We start from the raw sequence: 16,422 nt of genomic DNA on the forward strand, positions 1-16,422 counted from the left end.
GCCTGTGATCATTTTTGGTGCCCTGCTCTGTGCCTTCGCAGACCCCACTATGTTTTTGAGATGCAGAGAACCGCATGCCACACTGGCGACGGGGATGCGCTGAGGGTTTATGCAAGCAGCAAAATTCTACCCTATGGCTCCTTCTCCATTCCCCTCTCGAGGATACGCAACATTTTGTTGGCTTTTTTTGCTGCTGTTGCACGTTGAGCTGATGAGTGTGAACTGCCAAGTGATACTCCAAGGTCTGAGTGCCACACCCAAGTTCAGCATCAATTATATTATTTTTCTCTAGATGCAACACCTTACGTTTATCTAGACTAAAGCTCACCTGCCGACTTTGTGCGCACTCAGTCGCTTTTGTGAGATCCTTCTGGAGTTCCTCAGCGCTGGCACAACATTTGGTTACCCAGAAGGGCTTTAACTTCTGTTTCTGTTGATTGTGTTGCTCTCTTTTGGAGCAAGCCAGCAGATCTGTATTCTTCTAGGAACGTCTTTGCTCATATAGAATATTCTCCATGGTCTTGCTTAACATACCTGGCTCTTTTTTACCAGGGCTGAAACTCTTCCGGCCACCTAGAAGCTGATAGGTGTATTACTGTTTGTTTCATAGGAGGACTATTGTGATGAATACTTTTTTATTACTCACTAACATATGCTTTTAATAGCAAATGGTAACAAAGGTTCCAACATCCTACACTTAGAGGCAGACAGTTACATACTGCTGCTAGCTAATCCCAAAATTTATAACACATTTCAAAGTGCCCCGTTAATTGACCACAGATTTTGAGCATTTTCCTATTCCTCCGCTCATTTTGCCTGTTCTTACAAAACTTGTGTGAGATTAAAGCACCCTGGTAATGAAATTTCCTGGAAAAGATTTTTCAGTGTTTGGGTGTTTGCAAAAATCTGGAAGCAAATTTATGCTGGGAGATTTGAAAACCTTTCACATAGGAGCCATGCCCTGAAAGGCACATGATCTGGTGGCTCTCTCCCAGTACCATGAGCTGGGTCACCCTCCAGACATTTTCTTCCACCTCTTCATCAGCTGACTGTCATGATGTTCAAAGTAATAACACTCGGTGCTTACACAGCAACTCCACACAAATACTGCTTCAGAAGTAGTTTTTAGAGGGGAAACAGAGCCTTAGAAAAGTGACATATCCATAAATCTTCTGAATCTTGTGCTTATTTCACTGGAGTGCTGTGTACCAAAGCTGGATTTTTCTAAAGCCAGTTCACACTCACCACGTCCTCTGTGCTGCTGGTGTGGAAAGCGAGATCATTTGACAACCTGGCCCCCGGTGCTTTGGGAAGGGGTAGTAATCTCCAGACCTGGCCTGATTTCCCATCCTCGCAACCATTCCTCTGGCCTCTAAAGCCTGCTGGGGAGAACTCATGTATGCAGTGACTGAAAGCAGTGGCGTGAAGGCAGCTGGGCAGAGAAAGGCTTTTTGGTGGCTGCAGCCTCTCTGTAATGAACCGTGCCTGCCTTCTGCCTGCTAGGAGTGCACAGAAGCAGGAGAAATCTGCACCCTCAGGTCTCCGTGATCTGTGGGTGGATTAGCTGCGGTGCCACTTTCCGTTAATATCCACGTCTCCCACACAGCGTGACAGAGCACATGTCTCAGAAGTATGCTGCCTGCACAAGGCTCGCCTCTTCCCACTGCCACCTAAAGCTGCTCCTGCCCCTTGCAGACCTCTTTTGAGAAGTTTTTCAAAGATGAATGCTCTAACTATATTTTCTGTAGTTTAATTTACATCTGTTTTATATTATTTGCAGTTTTGCTTTATCTGGGTCATTCCCTCTCCACTGCTCTTCCCTTTTTCTTCCCTCCCCATTATCCCTGATAACTGAGAGCTGATTGTAGCTAGTGTATGGTTACGTGCTGTCATCCCTACAGACCTTGCAGCCGCCAGCTGTCTTAAAACTATGCTGGGTTTTCATATAGAAGTCATTCTTTCTTCATTCCCTCTGTCTGGCTCACCCCACTGAAGGATACGGAGTCCTTCCTCAGCCTTCCCAAGTCTGTCGCCAGGCCCTTTTCCATGTTTGGAGAAGCTGCAGTGTCCCAACCCCATGCTAACCCACATTCCAGTGGACCATTAAGACTAACAACACGTTTAAACCAGCAGATCAAATGTATCCTGGAGGATACGTATATGAGCTAGGATTTTGGAATAACCCACAGCTCCCTGAAAACTGTGGGGGGGGAAAAAATGTGTTTGCTTTCCTGAAGAGGAGTGTCCCATCAGCTTCAGCACTCTGAAGGGGCCCAACTGCAGGACACAATAGGACAGGGAGAACAACAGAGCGTGGAGTCGGAGCCAATTGAAAATGCAAAGAAACTAGACAGGCAGAACGGGATTATTCAAAGTGGAATTAGAGCAGAGCATGGGGGTGACTGCATCTCGCTGAAAACGCTATCATGATGACTGTAAAACAGAAGAATCTCGTTTTAGCAAAGAGCCAAGGGACAGCACATAAAACAGGCAGCGGGGAGATAAAGCGGCGAGCGAGTGAGGTTGATGGAGGCACACGCTCGGTGCCCGGCTGGAGGAATGTCATGGTTTCACTTGTGATTGGCTGGGGAATGGAGGAGTCAGTTTTCACGGGGGCTGATCAAAAAGTTCCCTTTTGCTTTCCAAAGTTGCTGTCTGAGCAGAGGCATCGGGAAGAGGAGGCCAGTCGCTCTAACATTCCTCAGGAAAGCTACTTAAATGAAATGAGAAGGCTTCTCTATCCAAGGATATACAGCCAAGAACAGACGCCGAGAGGCTGTTTTCCTTCCTTTCTCCTCCAACTCCTACTGGAGTTGAACAGCTCTCATTTCTGGCATGCGTCTCATCTCTCAGGATACTATGTCACAGTATTCTACTAACTTTCTCTTGCTCCCCATACCAGAGTATCCTGTCTTAGACTGCGTGCCCAACAAAATCATCAAGCTCGTGGTACTGGGAGGCAGTAGCGTTGGCAAGACAGGTAAGTCCACAGGTGTAGTTCCGTGCTTTTTCTTGCTGCTGCACTTACCAGCTCATTTGCAGCTCAGATAGACCCAAGGCTGTGAAAACTCTGAACTCTGTTGCAGCTTGAACATTTTAAGTTACTTTTTTGAAAATTTGAAAATGCACTGAGTCATTTGTGAGGCAGATTTGCTGTCGGTCTGCGTGAGCAGCCAGCCTGAGGTGGCAGTTAAGAGGAGAGGGCACTGTGTCAGGAGCTCCGTGCTCACAAACAATTCTACCTGGTCTTGTGCAAATTCTTTAACTGTGTCTAAATTTCCACACCCCAAAAATGGGACTGGTGGTTTTTATTCTCCTGTTGTAAAAGTTTTATGCTCTGCAGACAAATAACAGCGGATAAGATGTGTCTTCCTGTATTATTCTCCAAAGGAGAGGAGAGGAGGGGGTAAAGTGAGCATTATTGCTTTTGGATATATGGTTCATGCTTTTAGAAATTATTAAGGCTGGATCTGTTTTGCTGCATCTGAGGTTCCACAACACTCAGTAAAGTGTTTGATTGTTTTGGATTTGAAGCAGCCACATTTTCATATTATTTTTAAGTAGTTTGTTGAAGATAGCTGCACATTTAAGGGTGCGAAAGAGGTGACCCAGTATGGACTGTGAGAAAAACATTTATTTTACATGAAATCTATGGTAGAGGTGTTTGCAGAATAAACCCGTTTATTTAGCTGTTAACTAAGTGTTTTTGCAAACGATTAGGAATCACTGAGATGAAAGCCCTACAGGAATAGAAGTTTCTGTTGCCATGAAAGGATTTTAAGTGTTACAAAGTGATCAAGAAAAAGGAAAATGTTCTAATCCAACAGCATAAGAAAGCACCGCAGGTTAAGGTGAATAAGAAGGCCCAGGACGCTGCAGCATGAGCAGTGTGTGCAGAGCACATGCACTTTGTTTGCTGGATGCGATTAGATACCTCTAATGGGTTTCATAAGGAGGACTGAGGATTTTTAAGGCTGGGAAGAACCATTGCACCCATCAGCCTCACTTCTTATATGACACAGAGGTCTTAAATCAAGTGGTATTGGCATTAGTTTCAGTTAACTGGCTTATTACTCTTTTTCTCAATTATTTCAAACCAAAGTTCAGATTGTTATACCTGCGATCACAACAAACCAACCTCCGTGTCCTGCACTGAATAGCCACGCTGAGTCTAAGGGGTAATTTCCAACACAAGTTGTGAAAAACTCTGCATCAGGTATCACAGCCTGGCCCCAGATTTTTTCCTGTGAGCGTTGAGAGAAGCCTTTGTAGAATAATAGGTGAGCAAGTCAAAGATTAACTTGGTTTCATATTATACTAACTCTTCCAGTAAGATACTACATATGTTCTGCAAAGATTGATTTTGGTTCACGTTAAAGACCCATTTTTTTCCCCCTTGTTTTACAGCCCTGGTTGTGCGTTTTCTCACAAAGAGATTTATTGGAGACTATGAAGCCAATACTGGTGAGTCTGCTTTCTACTGCAGTACTGCAGATAGATTTCTTGAAAAGAAATCTACTCTGTTTTGTGACTGGTGCATATTACAGGAAAGCCAAGCAGTGTGAGATGTCCATAAGGTGCATATTTTCAGCTAATAGCCTCAAGCTATGAAAGCAATAAATCAAAGGCTCATTATTTATGATTCTTTTAGCTATTTTTTTTCCCCAGCTTGATGGGGAGTAAAAGGTTTGCTTGGGGACATACCTATACTAAAATGCAGACTCAAGGAACAACTTGCATATCGACTAAACCGCAGAAACCCACCACTGCTCTCTCTGCAACCCCAGGGAAGCCAGAGGAATTCCAAAGTGCGTAAAAGCCAATTCAGAACTTTTCCTGTGTAATTCCTTTTTTCAGTGGCTCTTATGACAAGGGAGACTTCCAAACTGAAGTCTTCTTTCCGTAAGATAAACAGAGTGACCATGCAAGCTGCTTCTACTGCATTTCTTGTTTTATCCTGACACCTCAGAGGATGTGTTCATGTGAATTGTTTAACTCACAGCCTCTGTTCCAACAAAGTGCCAAGTGTATTGGCCAGCGTTGTAGAAAGGACCTATGTTCACCGTGCTCATACCTATTAGTACAGCCCACATGTACTCACAGTTTTTGGGTGAAGGAGGACATGATTCAAAGCAGTGATTGCTTCACTTTGGAGGTGCATGCTGAATTTGGAATGATGAGTTAGGAAAGGAGATGGCAGTACAAGACACCTTTGATCTCTGCCTGTCTGCTGAAATACAATCTGAAAGCTCCTCCTTACAACTCCCTCTCACTGACCCTAAGTAACCTTGATGGTTGGCTGCAATATTTCTCTTTCTTTTCCTTCATCTCTTCTATGGAAGGCTGTACATCAAGTTAGACTTCTGAGCTTTGCAATGAATTGCTGCCAGAGACATTGCTGAGAACCACATGCTTTTCTCATTAAGCTACCAGCCCAACAGCCATGCTGTAGAAGAAACAAATATGCCAGAAATAAGAAACAGGTGGCAGTGTATTTCTGATCATTCAACCATGCTTCTCCTTCAGTTGAGTGTAGGGCAGAGCACAGCTAGTATCTGGAAGTACCTGCTCTTTTTTCTGCAATGCGTCACAGGGTAGGAATAATATGTTGTCTGGTGTTGGTTCAGGGGTGCAGTATCTTCCCATAAAACAGTAAAATATTTTCAGTTTAAAATCTGACGTGTTTTAAAAGAAGAAAAAAAAATACCAGAAGGGCTGTATCACCTCACAGAGTCAGCATTAAACCATAATATGATAACGTTGGATTTAGAGGCAGAAAACTTTGCCATACTAAATTTCCTTATACTGTAAATGTTTCTACAAGCTTAGACTCTTTTCCACTGGAATAAAAACAGCAGTTTCCTTGAACTAAAGATGTTTTTCAGAAGTGATGGTGTTATTGTCACTAACTGATCTCCCTGTTAATTTGAATTCCTTACTCTCCAATGGATGGGATTTCTGTATGTTTGAGATGAAGTACATTGTTTTAGATGCAGCAGTGGCAACTGTATTTATTATAGAACCATAGAATCATAAAATGTCCTGAGCTGGAAGGGACCCACAAGGACCATCGAGTCCAACTCCTGTCCCTGCACAGGAGGGACAAATTCACACCGTGTCTCTGAGGGCCTTGTCCAAGAGCTTCTGGAATATCGCCAGGCTGGTGCCGTGATGCCTCCCTGGGGAGCCTGTTCCAGGGCTCCACCACCCTCTGGGGGAAGAGCCTTTTCCTAATGCCCAGCCTAACCCTCCCCTGGCAGATCTCCCTGCCATTCCCTCGGGTCCTGGCGTTGGTCACCAGAGAGCAGAGACCAGCCCTGCCCCTCCTCCTCCCCTCGGGAGGGAGCTGCAGAGCGCCACGAGGGCTGCCCTCAGCCTCCTCTGCTCCAGCTGAACAAACCAAGTGACTTAACTGCTCCTCATACGGTTTCCCCTCTAAACCCTTCCCCAACCCCATGGCCTCCTCCGGACTCTCTCCAGTAGCTTTATACCCTCAATATCCTGTGGCACCCAAACCTGCCCCCAGCACTCGAGGTGAGGCTGCCCCAGCGCGGAGCAGAGCGGGACAATCCCCCCCCTCGCCCGGCTGCGATGCAGGGCTCGGTGCCCCCCAGGGTACGGTTGACCCTCTTGGCTGCCAGGGCACACTGTTGGCTCGTGTTCAACTTGCCATCGGCCAGAGCCCCCAGGTCCCTCTGCGGAGCTGCTCCACAGCCTCTTGCTCCCCAGGCTGGCTGTACAGCCAGGGCTGCCGCGCCCCAGGGGCAAAACCCAGTGCTTGCCCTTGTTCAACTTCATATGGTTGGTGATTGCCCAGCTCTCTAATTTGTCCAGATCTCTGTGCAGGGCCTCTCTGCCCTCGAGAGTGTCAATAGCTCCTCCCAGTTTTGTGTCATCGGCAAACTTCATTAGTATTCCTTCCAGTCCTGCATCCAAGTCATTTATGAGGACACTAAAGAGTACCAGCCCTAAGATGGATCCCTGTGGAACCCCACTAGTGACTGGCCGCCAGCCCCATGTAACCCCGTTTACTGTGACCCTTTGAGCCCGACCCGTCAGCCCATTGCTCACCCGCTGCATTACGTGTTTATCCAGCTGTGGGCTGGACGTTTTATCCGGGAGGAGGCTGAGAGAGACAGCATCTAAAGCTTTACTGAAGTCCCGAAAGATCACACTGACTGGCTTCCCTTGGTCAGCTGGGTGGGTGACCCTGTCAGAGAAGGAAATTAACTTTGTCAGCCAGGACTTTCCCCCCGTGAGCCCGTGCTGGCTGGGACCGATGACTGCACTGTCTTTCAGGTGTTTTTCAATAACTCCCAGAATAATCTTCTCCATAATATTGCCAGGCACAAAAGTGAGACTGACAGGCCTGTAGTTACCGGGGTCGTCCCTGTTGCCCTTCTTGAAGACTGGGACGTTTGCCAGCTTCCAGTCAAGTGGGACCTCTCCAGATTCCCGAGAGCTTTGAAAAATCATTGAGAGAGGTCTCGCTCTGACATCAGCCAGCTCTTTAAGTACCCTCAGATGAATCCCAATACGCCGCATCGACTTATAGGGATCCAGCCGGAGCAGCAGGTCCTGCACAAGCTCAGGGCTGATTTGGGAGTTTGTCATTCCCACAGTCATGGTTCTCTAGCCCAGGGCTCTGGGGGCCCCTGAGCCCACCATCGGTGTTGAAGGCCGAGGTGAAGAAAGCATTAGACATCTCTGCCTTGTCTATGTCCCTGTTTGCGAGGTGACCGTTCTCATCAAGTAACGGGCCAATGTTATTTCTGGCTTGCCTTTTGCCATTAATGTATTTTAAAAAGCCCTTTTTATTGTCCCTCACAGTACTGGTCAGCTTCAGCCCTAACTGAATTTGGGCAAGACTGAAAGGCTGTACACAACAGCTGCGGATATAGCATTTCTTCACATGTCCGTGTGATGTATTAAGTTCTAAAGTAAAATGATGATGGGATCGATCTCTGAAGCTGTCCTTATCACAACCACGGATAGTTCATAAGATCAAAACTTAAGTTTTCATTGTCACTTAACCCACACTCCAGTAACAATAGAAAGTTCAAGCCCAGAATAGTGATGGTCTTATCAGAGCTGGATCAGTCCTAGATGTTTCAAACAAGCACTTGGCCCTGAATATGTGGCATTCAGATTAACCGGAAGCCAGATTCAAAGTGTCCAGTCTTTGGGGATTCCAACCAAACTCTGTCTGCCAAGGTCACACAACTCCCAGATTGCATCCAGGCGTTTTGTGTATAGTCACTTACTCTGTGTCCAAAAGGAGAATACTTTCGTTTTTCAAAAACTTTCAGAAAAGTGCAATAGGAAACAGCTCCTTTTACAGACAACACCTGGATATCTTGGTTTGAGATTAAAAATACATGCAGTCCACGCTTTAAAAAAATAACAATATGGATTGAAAACCTGAATGGGATTTATGCACCCACTTTAGCTATTTGATTCACAACAAAGTGCCACCTTTCCCAGATACCATCCTAGGTATATATTGAAAACATCCGACCACATAGCAAATACAAGACTACTTTACTTAAGTAAACAGCCCCACAACCATGCTGGTGCCATTTGCTTTTCTATAAGCAGCTACATATCACAAGCCCCAAAAATCTGGATTTCAACAGTTCCATTTTGCCTTTATGTACTCTTTCTTCATCGTTACAGTCACTGACTCTAATGATCTTACTTTTCCACCAGGTGCTTTGTATTCCAGAAAGTTCACCATAGATGGGGAACAGATCTCTCTACAGGTGCAGGATACTCCCTTCGTTTCACTGGAGGTAAAACATCTGCTCAGTGCATCGCTACCTTACAGCACAGTTACTGTCTCTTGTTTGTTGCCAGCACTTCCCCCGTAAGTAACTCCACTTAGCAGAAATATACCTGGGCTCAAACCTAAATGAAGGATAACGGGTGTACCTTATGCCAAAATGAGCCCTTGAAGAGGTTGAGTCAGGCTCCTTTAAGAGTAAGTCAGAATTAAAACAAATCTATTTCAAACACGTGCCTGCATCCCAAGCCTAAATAGCAGTAAAATCATAGTCTGGCTTGGTCCTGCCAACTCCTTGATTGTTTTATTTCCTGTCAAGTGGTTTCTGTCCCTGCATGGCAGAAAACTCACCCGCCTAGAGGCCCAGCTGGCTCAGCTTAGACCTTTCTACACACCCAGAACCTCTTTTCTCTAGAAAGGTGTTTCTTTCCAAGGGGACAGGCCTCGCATTTCTAACTAGGGTGCTTTTCAGTACTTTCCTTCATCTTTTATTTTTTATTTTATTTATTCCTCATTCTTAAGGTGTTAGCATTTACCTACACCCCTCTTTGTATCAGTGTTTTAGATATTCTAGATCTAATATTTGACTAGAAACCTGTTTCTAGAAATATTTGTCCAAGCAGGATCTAAGATTAAAATGTCTTTTTTTGAAGATCTGCCTCACATGCAGAATGAGAGGATGAAAACTGTGTCAAAGCAGCAGGAAATGTAGTGAAATTAGTTTTACATGAGTGGTGGAAATCTCATGACTGTAATAATTCCTATGGAACAGCTGAGATTTCATGATAAAATTTAGGCATCCTGTTGTCACCATCAAACCTAAACTTCTAGGTTTGACCTTAACCTCAGTCTAAGCTCTGACTCGGCCAAATATAAGCCCGGATGGGAACACCACCTTCTTTCATCCTCTGTCAAACTAGCCCCGGACAGCTTTGTATACCTTGTTTTGCCTGCACAGACCCCTGTGTGTGTGGGTTCATTTCTGTGCTGTAGAACTGTTCCATCCTGAGCTTACAGAACTGAGTAAGCAAAGGTCCCACAGCCTCACTTTCCATTTCCACTCTCTCTGACAACTGGAAGTAGATTGAAGCAGAAATCTTTGTCAAAGTTCCACGCTCTCTGCTGCTGCTGGGGTTGCGCGGTGCAGTGGAGACGACCCCTCATTTACTCTGGACATTAAAAAGCAAGCAAAAGCTGCTGTGGAAGTCCTCCAGATATTCAAGTGGGACTTAATAGTACAAAGGCCCTATGCCAGCTTGCTTGAGAGGACCAGCAAAGAGAAGCTGTTGGTGGTGATTAGGCACAATTGGGACTGCCTGATAAACCCTTAACAAAGGGAATCCCCTCTCTGTTCTATCCCAAGGAGAAAGGAGGGAGTGAAAGAATTTCATTCCCTCTTTCACAACAGCTATATGTTTATTTTCCAGTTTTCCTGTTTTAATTAAGACTTTGCCCTAAAGTTCTGTGACTGTAGCCAGAGCTCCACAAAATTTAGTAATGCCAACAGCTGAGGTTTCTTAGTCAGAAACGATTTTAATTTAGCTAGGAAGGAGTTTCATTTTCTTTGTCCCGGTCAAAGGTCTACACAGTTTCAACTGTTCACACAGGCACGCTTATCTTAGCCTGTATCTCTGTTTGCATCAAATGATGTATCTGAAATAATTTGAAGTGACTGTTCCTGAACAGGACTTGTTAAGACAGAATAGGTTGGATTTTCTGGTAAAAACCCTAGGGAAGAGAGTTTCTTGCACTCTGCAGGCTGAGTACAGTGTTTCAGGAGGAAGGCATGTGGAATCACTCAGGATTCTAGCCACACCGGAAATGTTAATGTTTAGGAGAGAAACAGAAGCAAACAGATAACTGGTTTTGTTATGTGATTCATTGCTGCTTGGTCTATACATGGCAAATGACTGTGTTTTTCAAAATTCATTCTGGAGCAGAGATTTCCATTTAAAAAGTAGCCCATCAGCCTTTGATTTTCCTGAATAAAGCATTCCACTGGGGATTATCCCTCCATCGCACTACTGGGTGGGCCTAGCTGGAGTAACTGAGAATTCCAGCTCATTAAGGCTCTCTGAATGTACACCTTTCTCCAAAAACTGTTTTCAAACGCTTGCCAGAGCAATTAGTTCTTTTTCCCCATGAAAGGAGTTTGCTGGTGAAAAGAGGCTAGCAGGACATGAAGGGTGGCTAATTATCTACAGATTGGATACAACCCAGACACCAACAGTGCAAATTGCCCTTCTTCCCACAGCCTGCCCTGGCCTGGCTTGAGTTCACTCTCACTAACCTTTCAAACAAGGCTGCTAGTGATGATCCTTCTTCATTCCGTGTGCAACTCTGCTGGGGTTTTGGGTTTGAGGGTTTCGGGGAGGGAGAGGAGTGATAAGAGCATTTGTTAAACAATTTCAGTGCTAACAGGATTTAGCATTACTGTGAGCTGGCAAGGGCAAAGAACTACTAGGTATGAGGGGCCAGTGTCTCTATGGGCAATACTGAAACATTGACCAAGGGCAGTTAGTTAGCAGAACTCCTGTTGAAGGTTGTAAGCCTAATTTATACTCTGAGCCTTCAGAAATTCTGCTTCCTTCTTGTCACAGAAAAGCCTTGTTGGTAATCCTTTTTTTACTGTCTGATCTACCATAAAAGAACTGATCCGTTCTACTCATTCTTTTCCACCTCTGCTTCCTGAAGTTAGGCTTTATAATTCATATTTACGTGTCTAAATAAAAAAGTGACCTGTTCTGGGAGGTTGCTGAGCACCTGCAAATTCTGCTAATATGGATGTGAGTGGCAGATACATATTCTATAGGTCAATAGACAATGGAACATGTGTTCTAATAGTCTTACTGAAGTTGATGGTGATTTCTTGAATATAAGCTAGCAATAACAATAAAGGGTTGGGCTCTGTATTCATGATGTTCCACTCCGCCTAAAATACACAAAAGCCTTTAATTGCTACCGACTTCATCAAGAGCTGAACACTGAATGTGCGTAGTGCCTTGTTGGATATGATAGAAATGACAAAATTCCAGAAAGTCTCTAGTATTGACAGGAATGTCAGTGCTTACAAACCAAGCATACTGGCAATAACTGCAGCAGCGATCTCCCTATCAGGTTGGGTTACATGCCAGCATGGATAACAAAGGGTAGAGGATTAGCTGAAAATAGCTTCATCTTGAAAAGTGAGCTGATGTCTTTTCAGGCACCACAGGATTGTATTCAGTTTTATATTCCCAGCTCTGGTGGTTGTTATGGCTGTCTGAGTAGGAGTGGTGATGGACTGAACAAATGTTTGACCAGCAAAACAATCATATAAACCTGCTGCTGCTCTACAAATGAGCAGTGAGATTTCACCTCATTTTCAGTTCCAGTAATTGGTTATTTGTAACAAATTGCTGTTTTGAAGTAACTTTGCATTTGACTATCTGGAGACCCACATGGCAGAAAAACCTGTCAGGCTTCACTAAACAGAGGTAGTGAGAATGCTGAATATAGAATTGGAAAAGGCCCTAACAGAACACCTCGGGGGACAACCGGTCGCTTGCGGTAGTGTGACTAGCCTGCTGAATTTCATACTACTTTTATTGTGCCCATCACAATTTTATCCGCAATAAAACCCCGGGTTTCTGTCATGCTGGTTTAGCACAAGACAATACAGAACAAACTTTTCAATATCAGTATTTTGGCTGTTCTCTTATTTCCAACCAATTTGCTCTGATCCCTCTCCCCTCCCCATTACTGCTTACCTTGACACAGTGGAAATTTCTCCTGTCCCTTGTACATTCCCCAGCAGTCAGAGAGGTTTCTGCCTGTACCTTGGGAAACAGCCACATATTAAAACAAAACTCCTAGTAGCTAATGGTGCTGTATGACTGTTTGCTCTGTCTGCTCCCTATTCTCAGTTTTCTAATCTCCCACCTCTTGGTTTTGACGGCAGGATGACACTGACAGCATATGCTGCCAAGAGCAGATAAACCGTTCAATCTACTGGGCAGATGGCTTCGTTTTTGTTTACTCCATCACAGACTATGAGAGTTACCGAGTCATCCGTCCCCTACACCAGCACATCCGCAAGATTCACCCGAATGCTAACATCCCCCTGCTTCTGATGGCGAACAAAGGAGACCTCCTGCGAGCCAGGCAGGTGTCCTCCAAAGAAGGACTCCAGCTGGCCAGTGAATTGGGAGGTACTTACTATGAAGTTTCAGCCCGGGAGAACTGTGAGGGAGTGCATGAAGCCTTCCAGCAGCTCTGCCAGGAGGTCAGCAGGATGATTGGGAGCTGCAATGGAGAGAAACGAAGAGGCCTCCACCTTGTCCGACCCAAGTCTCCAAATATGCAGGACTTAAAGAGACGTTTGAAACAGGCTCTAAGTTCCAAAGGGAAATCTGCCACTACACTTTGATGTAGCCAACAGAAATTGTTTTCCACAGCCCTGACAAAAAAGGCAAGAAAATAAGTTGGTAATAAGGGGCATCGCTGAAATTCAGCAGTGTGTGAGAGGCTCTTTCATTTTGTCTTTACATTGTCCTTAAAAATCCCATGCTCATTCAGCAAAGGAACTTAGAGAATTTGCTCTTTGGGGCAAGAATTTAGAAACTGTGATTTAAAAAATAGATTGTCCCAAATTATTTCCTTTTTGAAAGGGACACAGTCAAATAGTTTAGGCTTAAAATGTGGATTATATTAATAAAAATCATTAAATCCTATTTTTAAGATAAGTGACTTCTCTTGTGGATGGTTGGATTCCCAAACATAGGCAATAAGCTGCCGCAAGACACAAGGAGAGTGATGTGAGCTACTGAGCAAACAAAACTCACCAGATTTGCTTAGTTACAAGACTGGAAAATAAAGTCAAAAAGTAAATGAAGGGCATAAATAGTGGAAAGTAGTAATTGAAAATGTTTCAATTGCAGTTTAGAAGGTGTTCTTAGCAACTTGGGGAGAGCTTTCTTCATATACAAGCTTTAGCCTTACAGTGTCTCTTTAAAGGGAGATTTTTTTAAAAATCACTATTTTTTAAGATTATTTTTCTTTAAATGCATATTGACTGTTTCTGAAAATTATTATATGGGCAAAATACATACCTGTAGCAGCATTTTGTAAGCAGTTTCTCAGTGGTGTACTCATTTTTCTGTAGGTTTCCTACATGGCAACAAGAGGGACAAATAGAGCAGCATGGTTTAAAACCTGCAAAAAAATGGGCTCTATTAATCAAGAGCAAGGAGGTGACCTAAAGCTATTTAACTTCTTTTTTCCAAACAAGTTAGATTTCAAGTTCAAGATACTGTTATAGAGAAACAAGGCCTTCACATAAAATATATTTAATTAATTGGATCTTTTTCTTTTTTTGTAAAGAGGAAAAGGTTTTACGGTGCCTGAATTTTCTGGCTTCAGGAATTCACCATTTTGTTATTTGCCTTAAGACCAGACTTTACTCAATACCTCGCGATGCACCCAAATCACCAGTCTATCAATACATATTTCACTGGCAGCATCTCACTGCATTGTGTCTCAGCACGTATAAAGGGATTTGAAGCTGTATCCTGTGAGCTGGCCTGTTTTATGGTAGCAATAACAACAACACGAAGCGTCTACCATTCTATTCTCAGCGAGAGTGGAGAAAAACTGGGTTGGACCATGTAAAAGTCATGATGCAACCATCTTTTCTTTAACAGACCATATCAGCAATTCCCAGGACCATAAAATCGTAGAATCGTTTAGGTGAAGTAAAGCTCAAGGATTTACACTCAGGAACACGGAGGGAAAACCCTAGTGTGATGGATATAGAAAAGTACTCCCAGCTGCAGTTTCAGCTGGCAATACTGAGCTAAATCAGCCTTTTACTCATTATGAGCAGCAAAAATGTAAATTGAGTCTGATGAGTATTTATATAGCTCAGGGCTTGAAAATGTATTTTATTTTCTTCTTCTGCATATATTAGACAACTCCAGTCATGATTTTCCTTAACACCTGGACTTGCTCTATCTACAGCTCACTTTCTGTTTTATTTATTGTTTTCCACAGCTGGTAATCTGAGAATGTCTTGTTTCCTGATTAATTTAAAATTCCTTAATTTACACAAAAGAACTGCACCTTTTTTTAAAACTAGTTTCAAGTGGTAGTAGGAAGGGAAAAGGAAAGTTAGATCATCCAAACAGGGGCTCAAAGAATATTGGAGGATTTCTGCTTTAGCTTATCAATGATAGTTAACAATTTGATGTTTGAGCAGTGTCATTATTGATTGCAGGCACTTTGGTATGGCATTTATTAACACAGAACTTCAATATTTTAAATTACTAATAGCATAGCTCAAATATGGAATCTAAAGATTCGGTAACATGAAATAGAGCAAGCAGTTTGCAAGAGACATACAAATTGAAAATTGTTTACATTGGAAAAACGATCACCAATTTTGAAGAGCAACTAAATACTTTACCATCCCAGTACTGTATAACAAGGGCTAATTTCCTGAAGACAATTTGCTGACAACATTTATTTTCATAAGAGCCTAAGAGAATTAGATACTCCAGCTTGTCAAATTTGTTTGTGACTTACTCTTCCAGCTCTAATCCCTTCTTATTCCGGAAGAAAGTTCAACAAATTTCAAATCTGTCAATGTTTTATTTTCAATAGTGATTAATAAAAACATGCAAGGTCTTTCCTGAGTAGTGTATAAAATGACTCCTTTACATCCCACACCTTTCAATGTTCCTTGTTTATACTAGACTAAAATATATTTTTTTTTCCCTTCTTATAACCTAATACACCCTGCTTTGGAAGTATACACAAGTATTCCCACATTTGTACTCCTACACAAGTAAGTGTTCCCACATTTCTGCAGCACTGGTGGGGAAAAAAAAAGCCTACATTTTAGCTAAGGCCAAAAAATATTGAAACATTTAAGTCTTCTCCTAAATACTAACATGTGGCAAACATTTATTCTGCTACAGAAACTTGAGTATAGTATTTCCTTTGTTCATTGACCAGCAATACAAATCCCGTAATGGCTTTGATGCTGGTTTTAAGCCAGGACATACCATCTACAGAAGACAATAGTGCTCAGCTTTTTTATTAGCAGTGCCATATTTAAGCACCAGAACACACCATTGTGCCACTGAAGCTGAACAAGGCTGAGGAAGCAGAATGATAGCATGAAAAGCAGGGAGAAGAGAACGCTATAGAATTAAGTGCTTAAAAATAATCATGTAAAATATCAAAGATTAGTCATGTAGAACCTCATCCTGAATTACAATCTTCAGGCTGCCAGGGGGAAACATGTATTCTACTGAGGGTTTAAAATTAAGCCACTAGAGAGAAGGTACTTGACATAAATTCAAGAGAGGAAATGAAAAAAAGATTTGAGAGTGGGGGTTTTTGGTGTTCGGTTGGTTTTGTTTTGTTTTTATATCAAGGCAAATCATCTTCTCAGTTATATTGATTAAGTCCAGATTAGCTCCATTGGAAGCAATACCAACAGCAGCAAGCTGTACAATTCACTCTTTTTTTTTTCTTTTTTTTTTTTTTTTTTTTTTTTTTCCCTCCTCCATCCCTCTTCATTCTCCTGAGCAGTTTAAATCTTGTTCGCCATCTGGTTTTCAAGATGGTTTACAGCTGGGTTTACTTGGGCACAAAGC

At 43.0% G+C, this 16,422-nt stretch overlaps 1 protein-coding gene and 2 long non-coding RNA genes across 4 annotated transcripts in view; 1 reads left to right on the plus strand and 2 right to left on the minus strand.

Moving 5' to 3' along the window:
- Positions 1 to 242: 242 nt before the first annotated feature.
- LOC135315387 (uncharacterized) lies at positions 243 to 13,066 on the minus strand. The gene is made up of 3 exons (XR_010374850.1): positions 12,981 to 13,066; positions 12,532 to 12,600; positions 243 to 580 (listed from the first exon to the last, which is right to left on the minus strand). It is a non-coding gene; the product is annotated as an uncharacterized LOC135315387 (long non-coding RNA).
- Positions 2,350 to 15,453, plus strand: LOC104051741 (ras-like protein family member 11A-like). The gene is made up of 4 exons (XM_064463417.1): positions 2,350 to 2,980; positions 4,408 to 4,464; positions 8,710 to 8,792; positions 12,723 to 15,453. Exons 1-4 carry the CDS (start codon positions 2,836 to 2,838, stop codon positions 13,188 to 13,190), a joined length of 753 nt encoding a protein of 250 aa, XP_064319487.1. The 5' UTR covers positions 2,350 to 2,835; the 3' UTR covers positions 13,191 to 15,453.
- The window catches only part of LOC135315388 (uncharacterized), a 32,712-nt gene continuing 30,178 nt past the window's right edge, over positions 13,889 to 16,422 (minus strand). The window contains exon 3 of one of the 2 annotated variants that reach the window (XR_010374852.1): positions 13,889 to 13,975. This is a non-coding gene — a long non-coding RNA (uncharacterized LOC135315388). The remainder of the gene's footprint in view (positions 13,976 to 16,422) is intronic. The other variant, XR_010374851.1, reaches the window with a different exon arrangement.

The sequence above is a fragment of the Phalacrocorax carbo genome, chromosome 11, assembly GCF_963921805.1.
Source record: "Phalacrocorax carbo chromosome 11, bPhaCar2.1, whole genome shotgun sequence".
In the NCBI taxonomy this organism is placed as follows: domain Eukaryota; kingdom Metazoa; phylum Chordata; class Aves; order Suliformes; family Phalacrocoracidae; genus Phalacrocorax; species Phalacrocorax carbo.

Excerpts from the sequence above, each read along its gene's own strand:
- LOC104051741 (XM_064463417.1), top strand. The coding sequence starts at position 2,836 with ATGCGTCTCATCTCTCAGGATACTATGTCACAGTATTCTACTAACTTT. Across the intron at positions 2,981-4,407 it reads CAGTAGCGTTGGCAAGACAG|CCCTGGTTGTGCGTTTTCTC; the intron begins GTAAGTCCACAG and ends CTTGTTTTACAG. Across the intron at positions 4,465-8,709 it reads AGACTATGAAGCCAATACTG|GTGCTTTGTATTCCAGAAAG; the intron begins GTGAGTCTGCTT and ends CTTTTCCACCAG.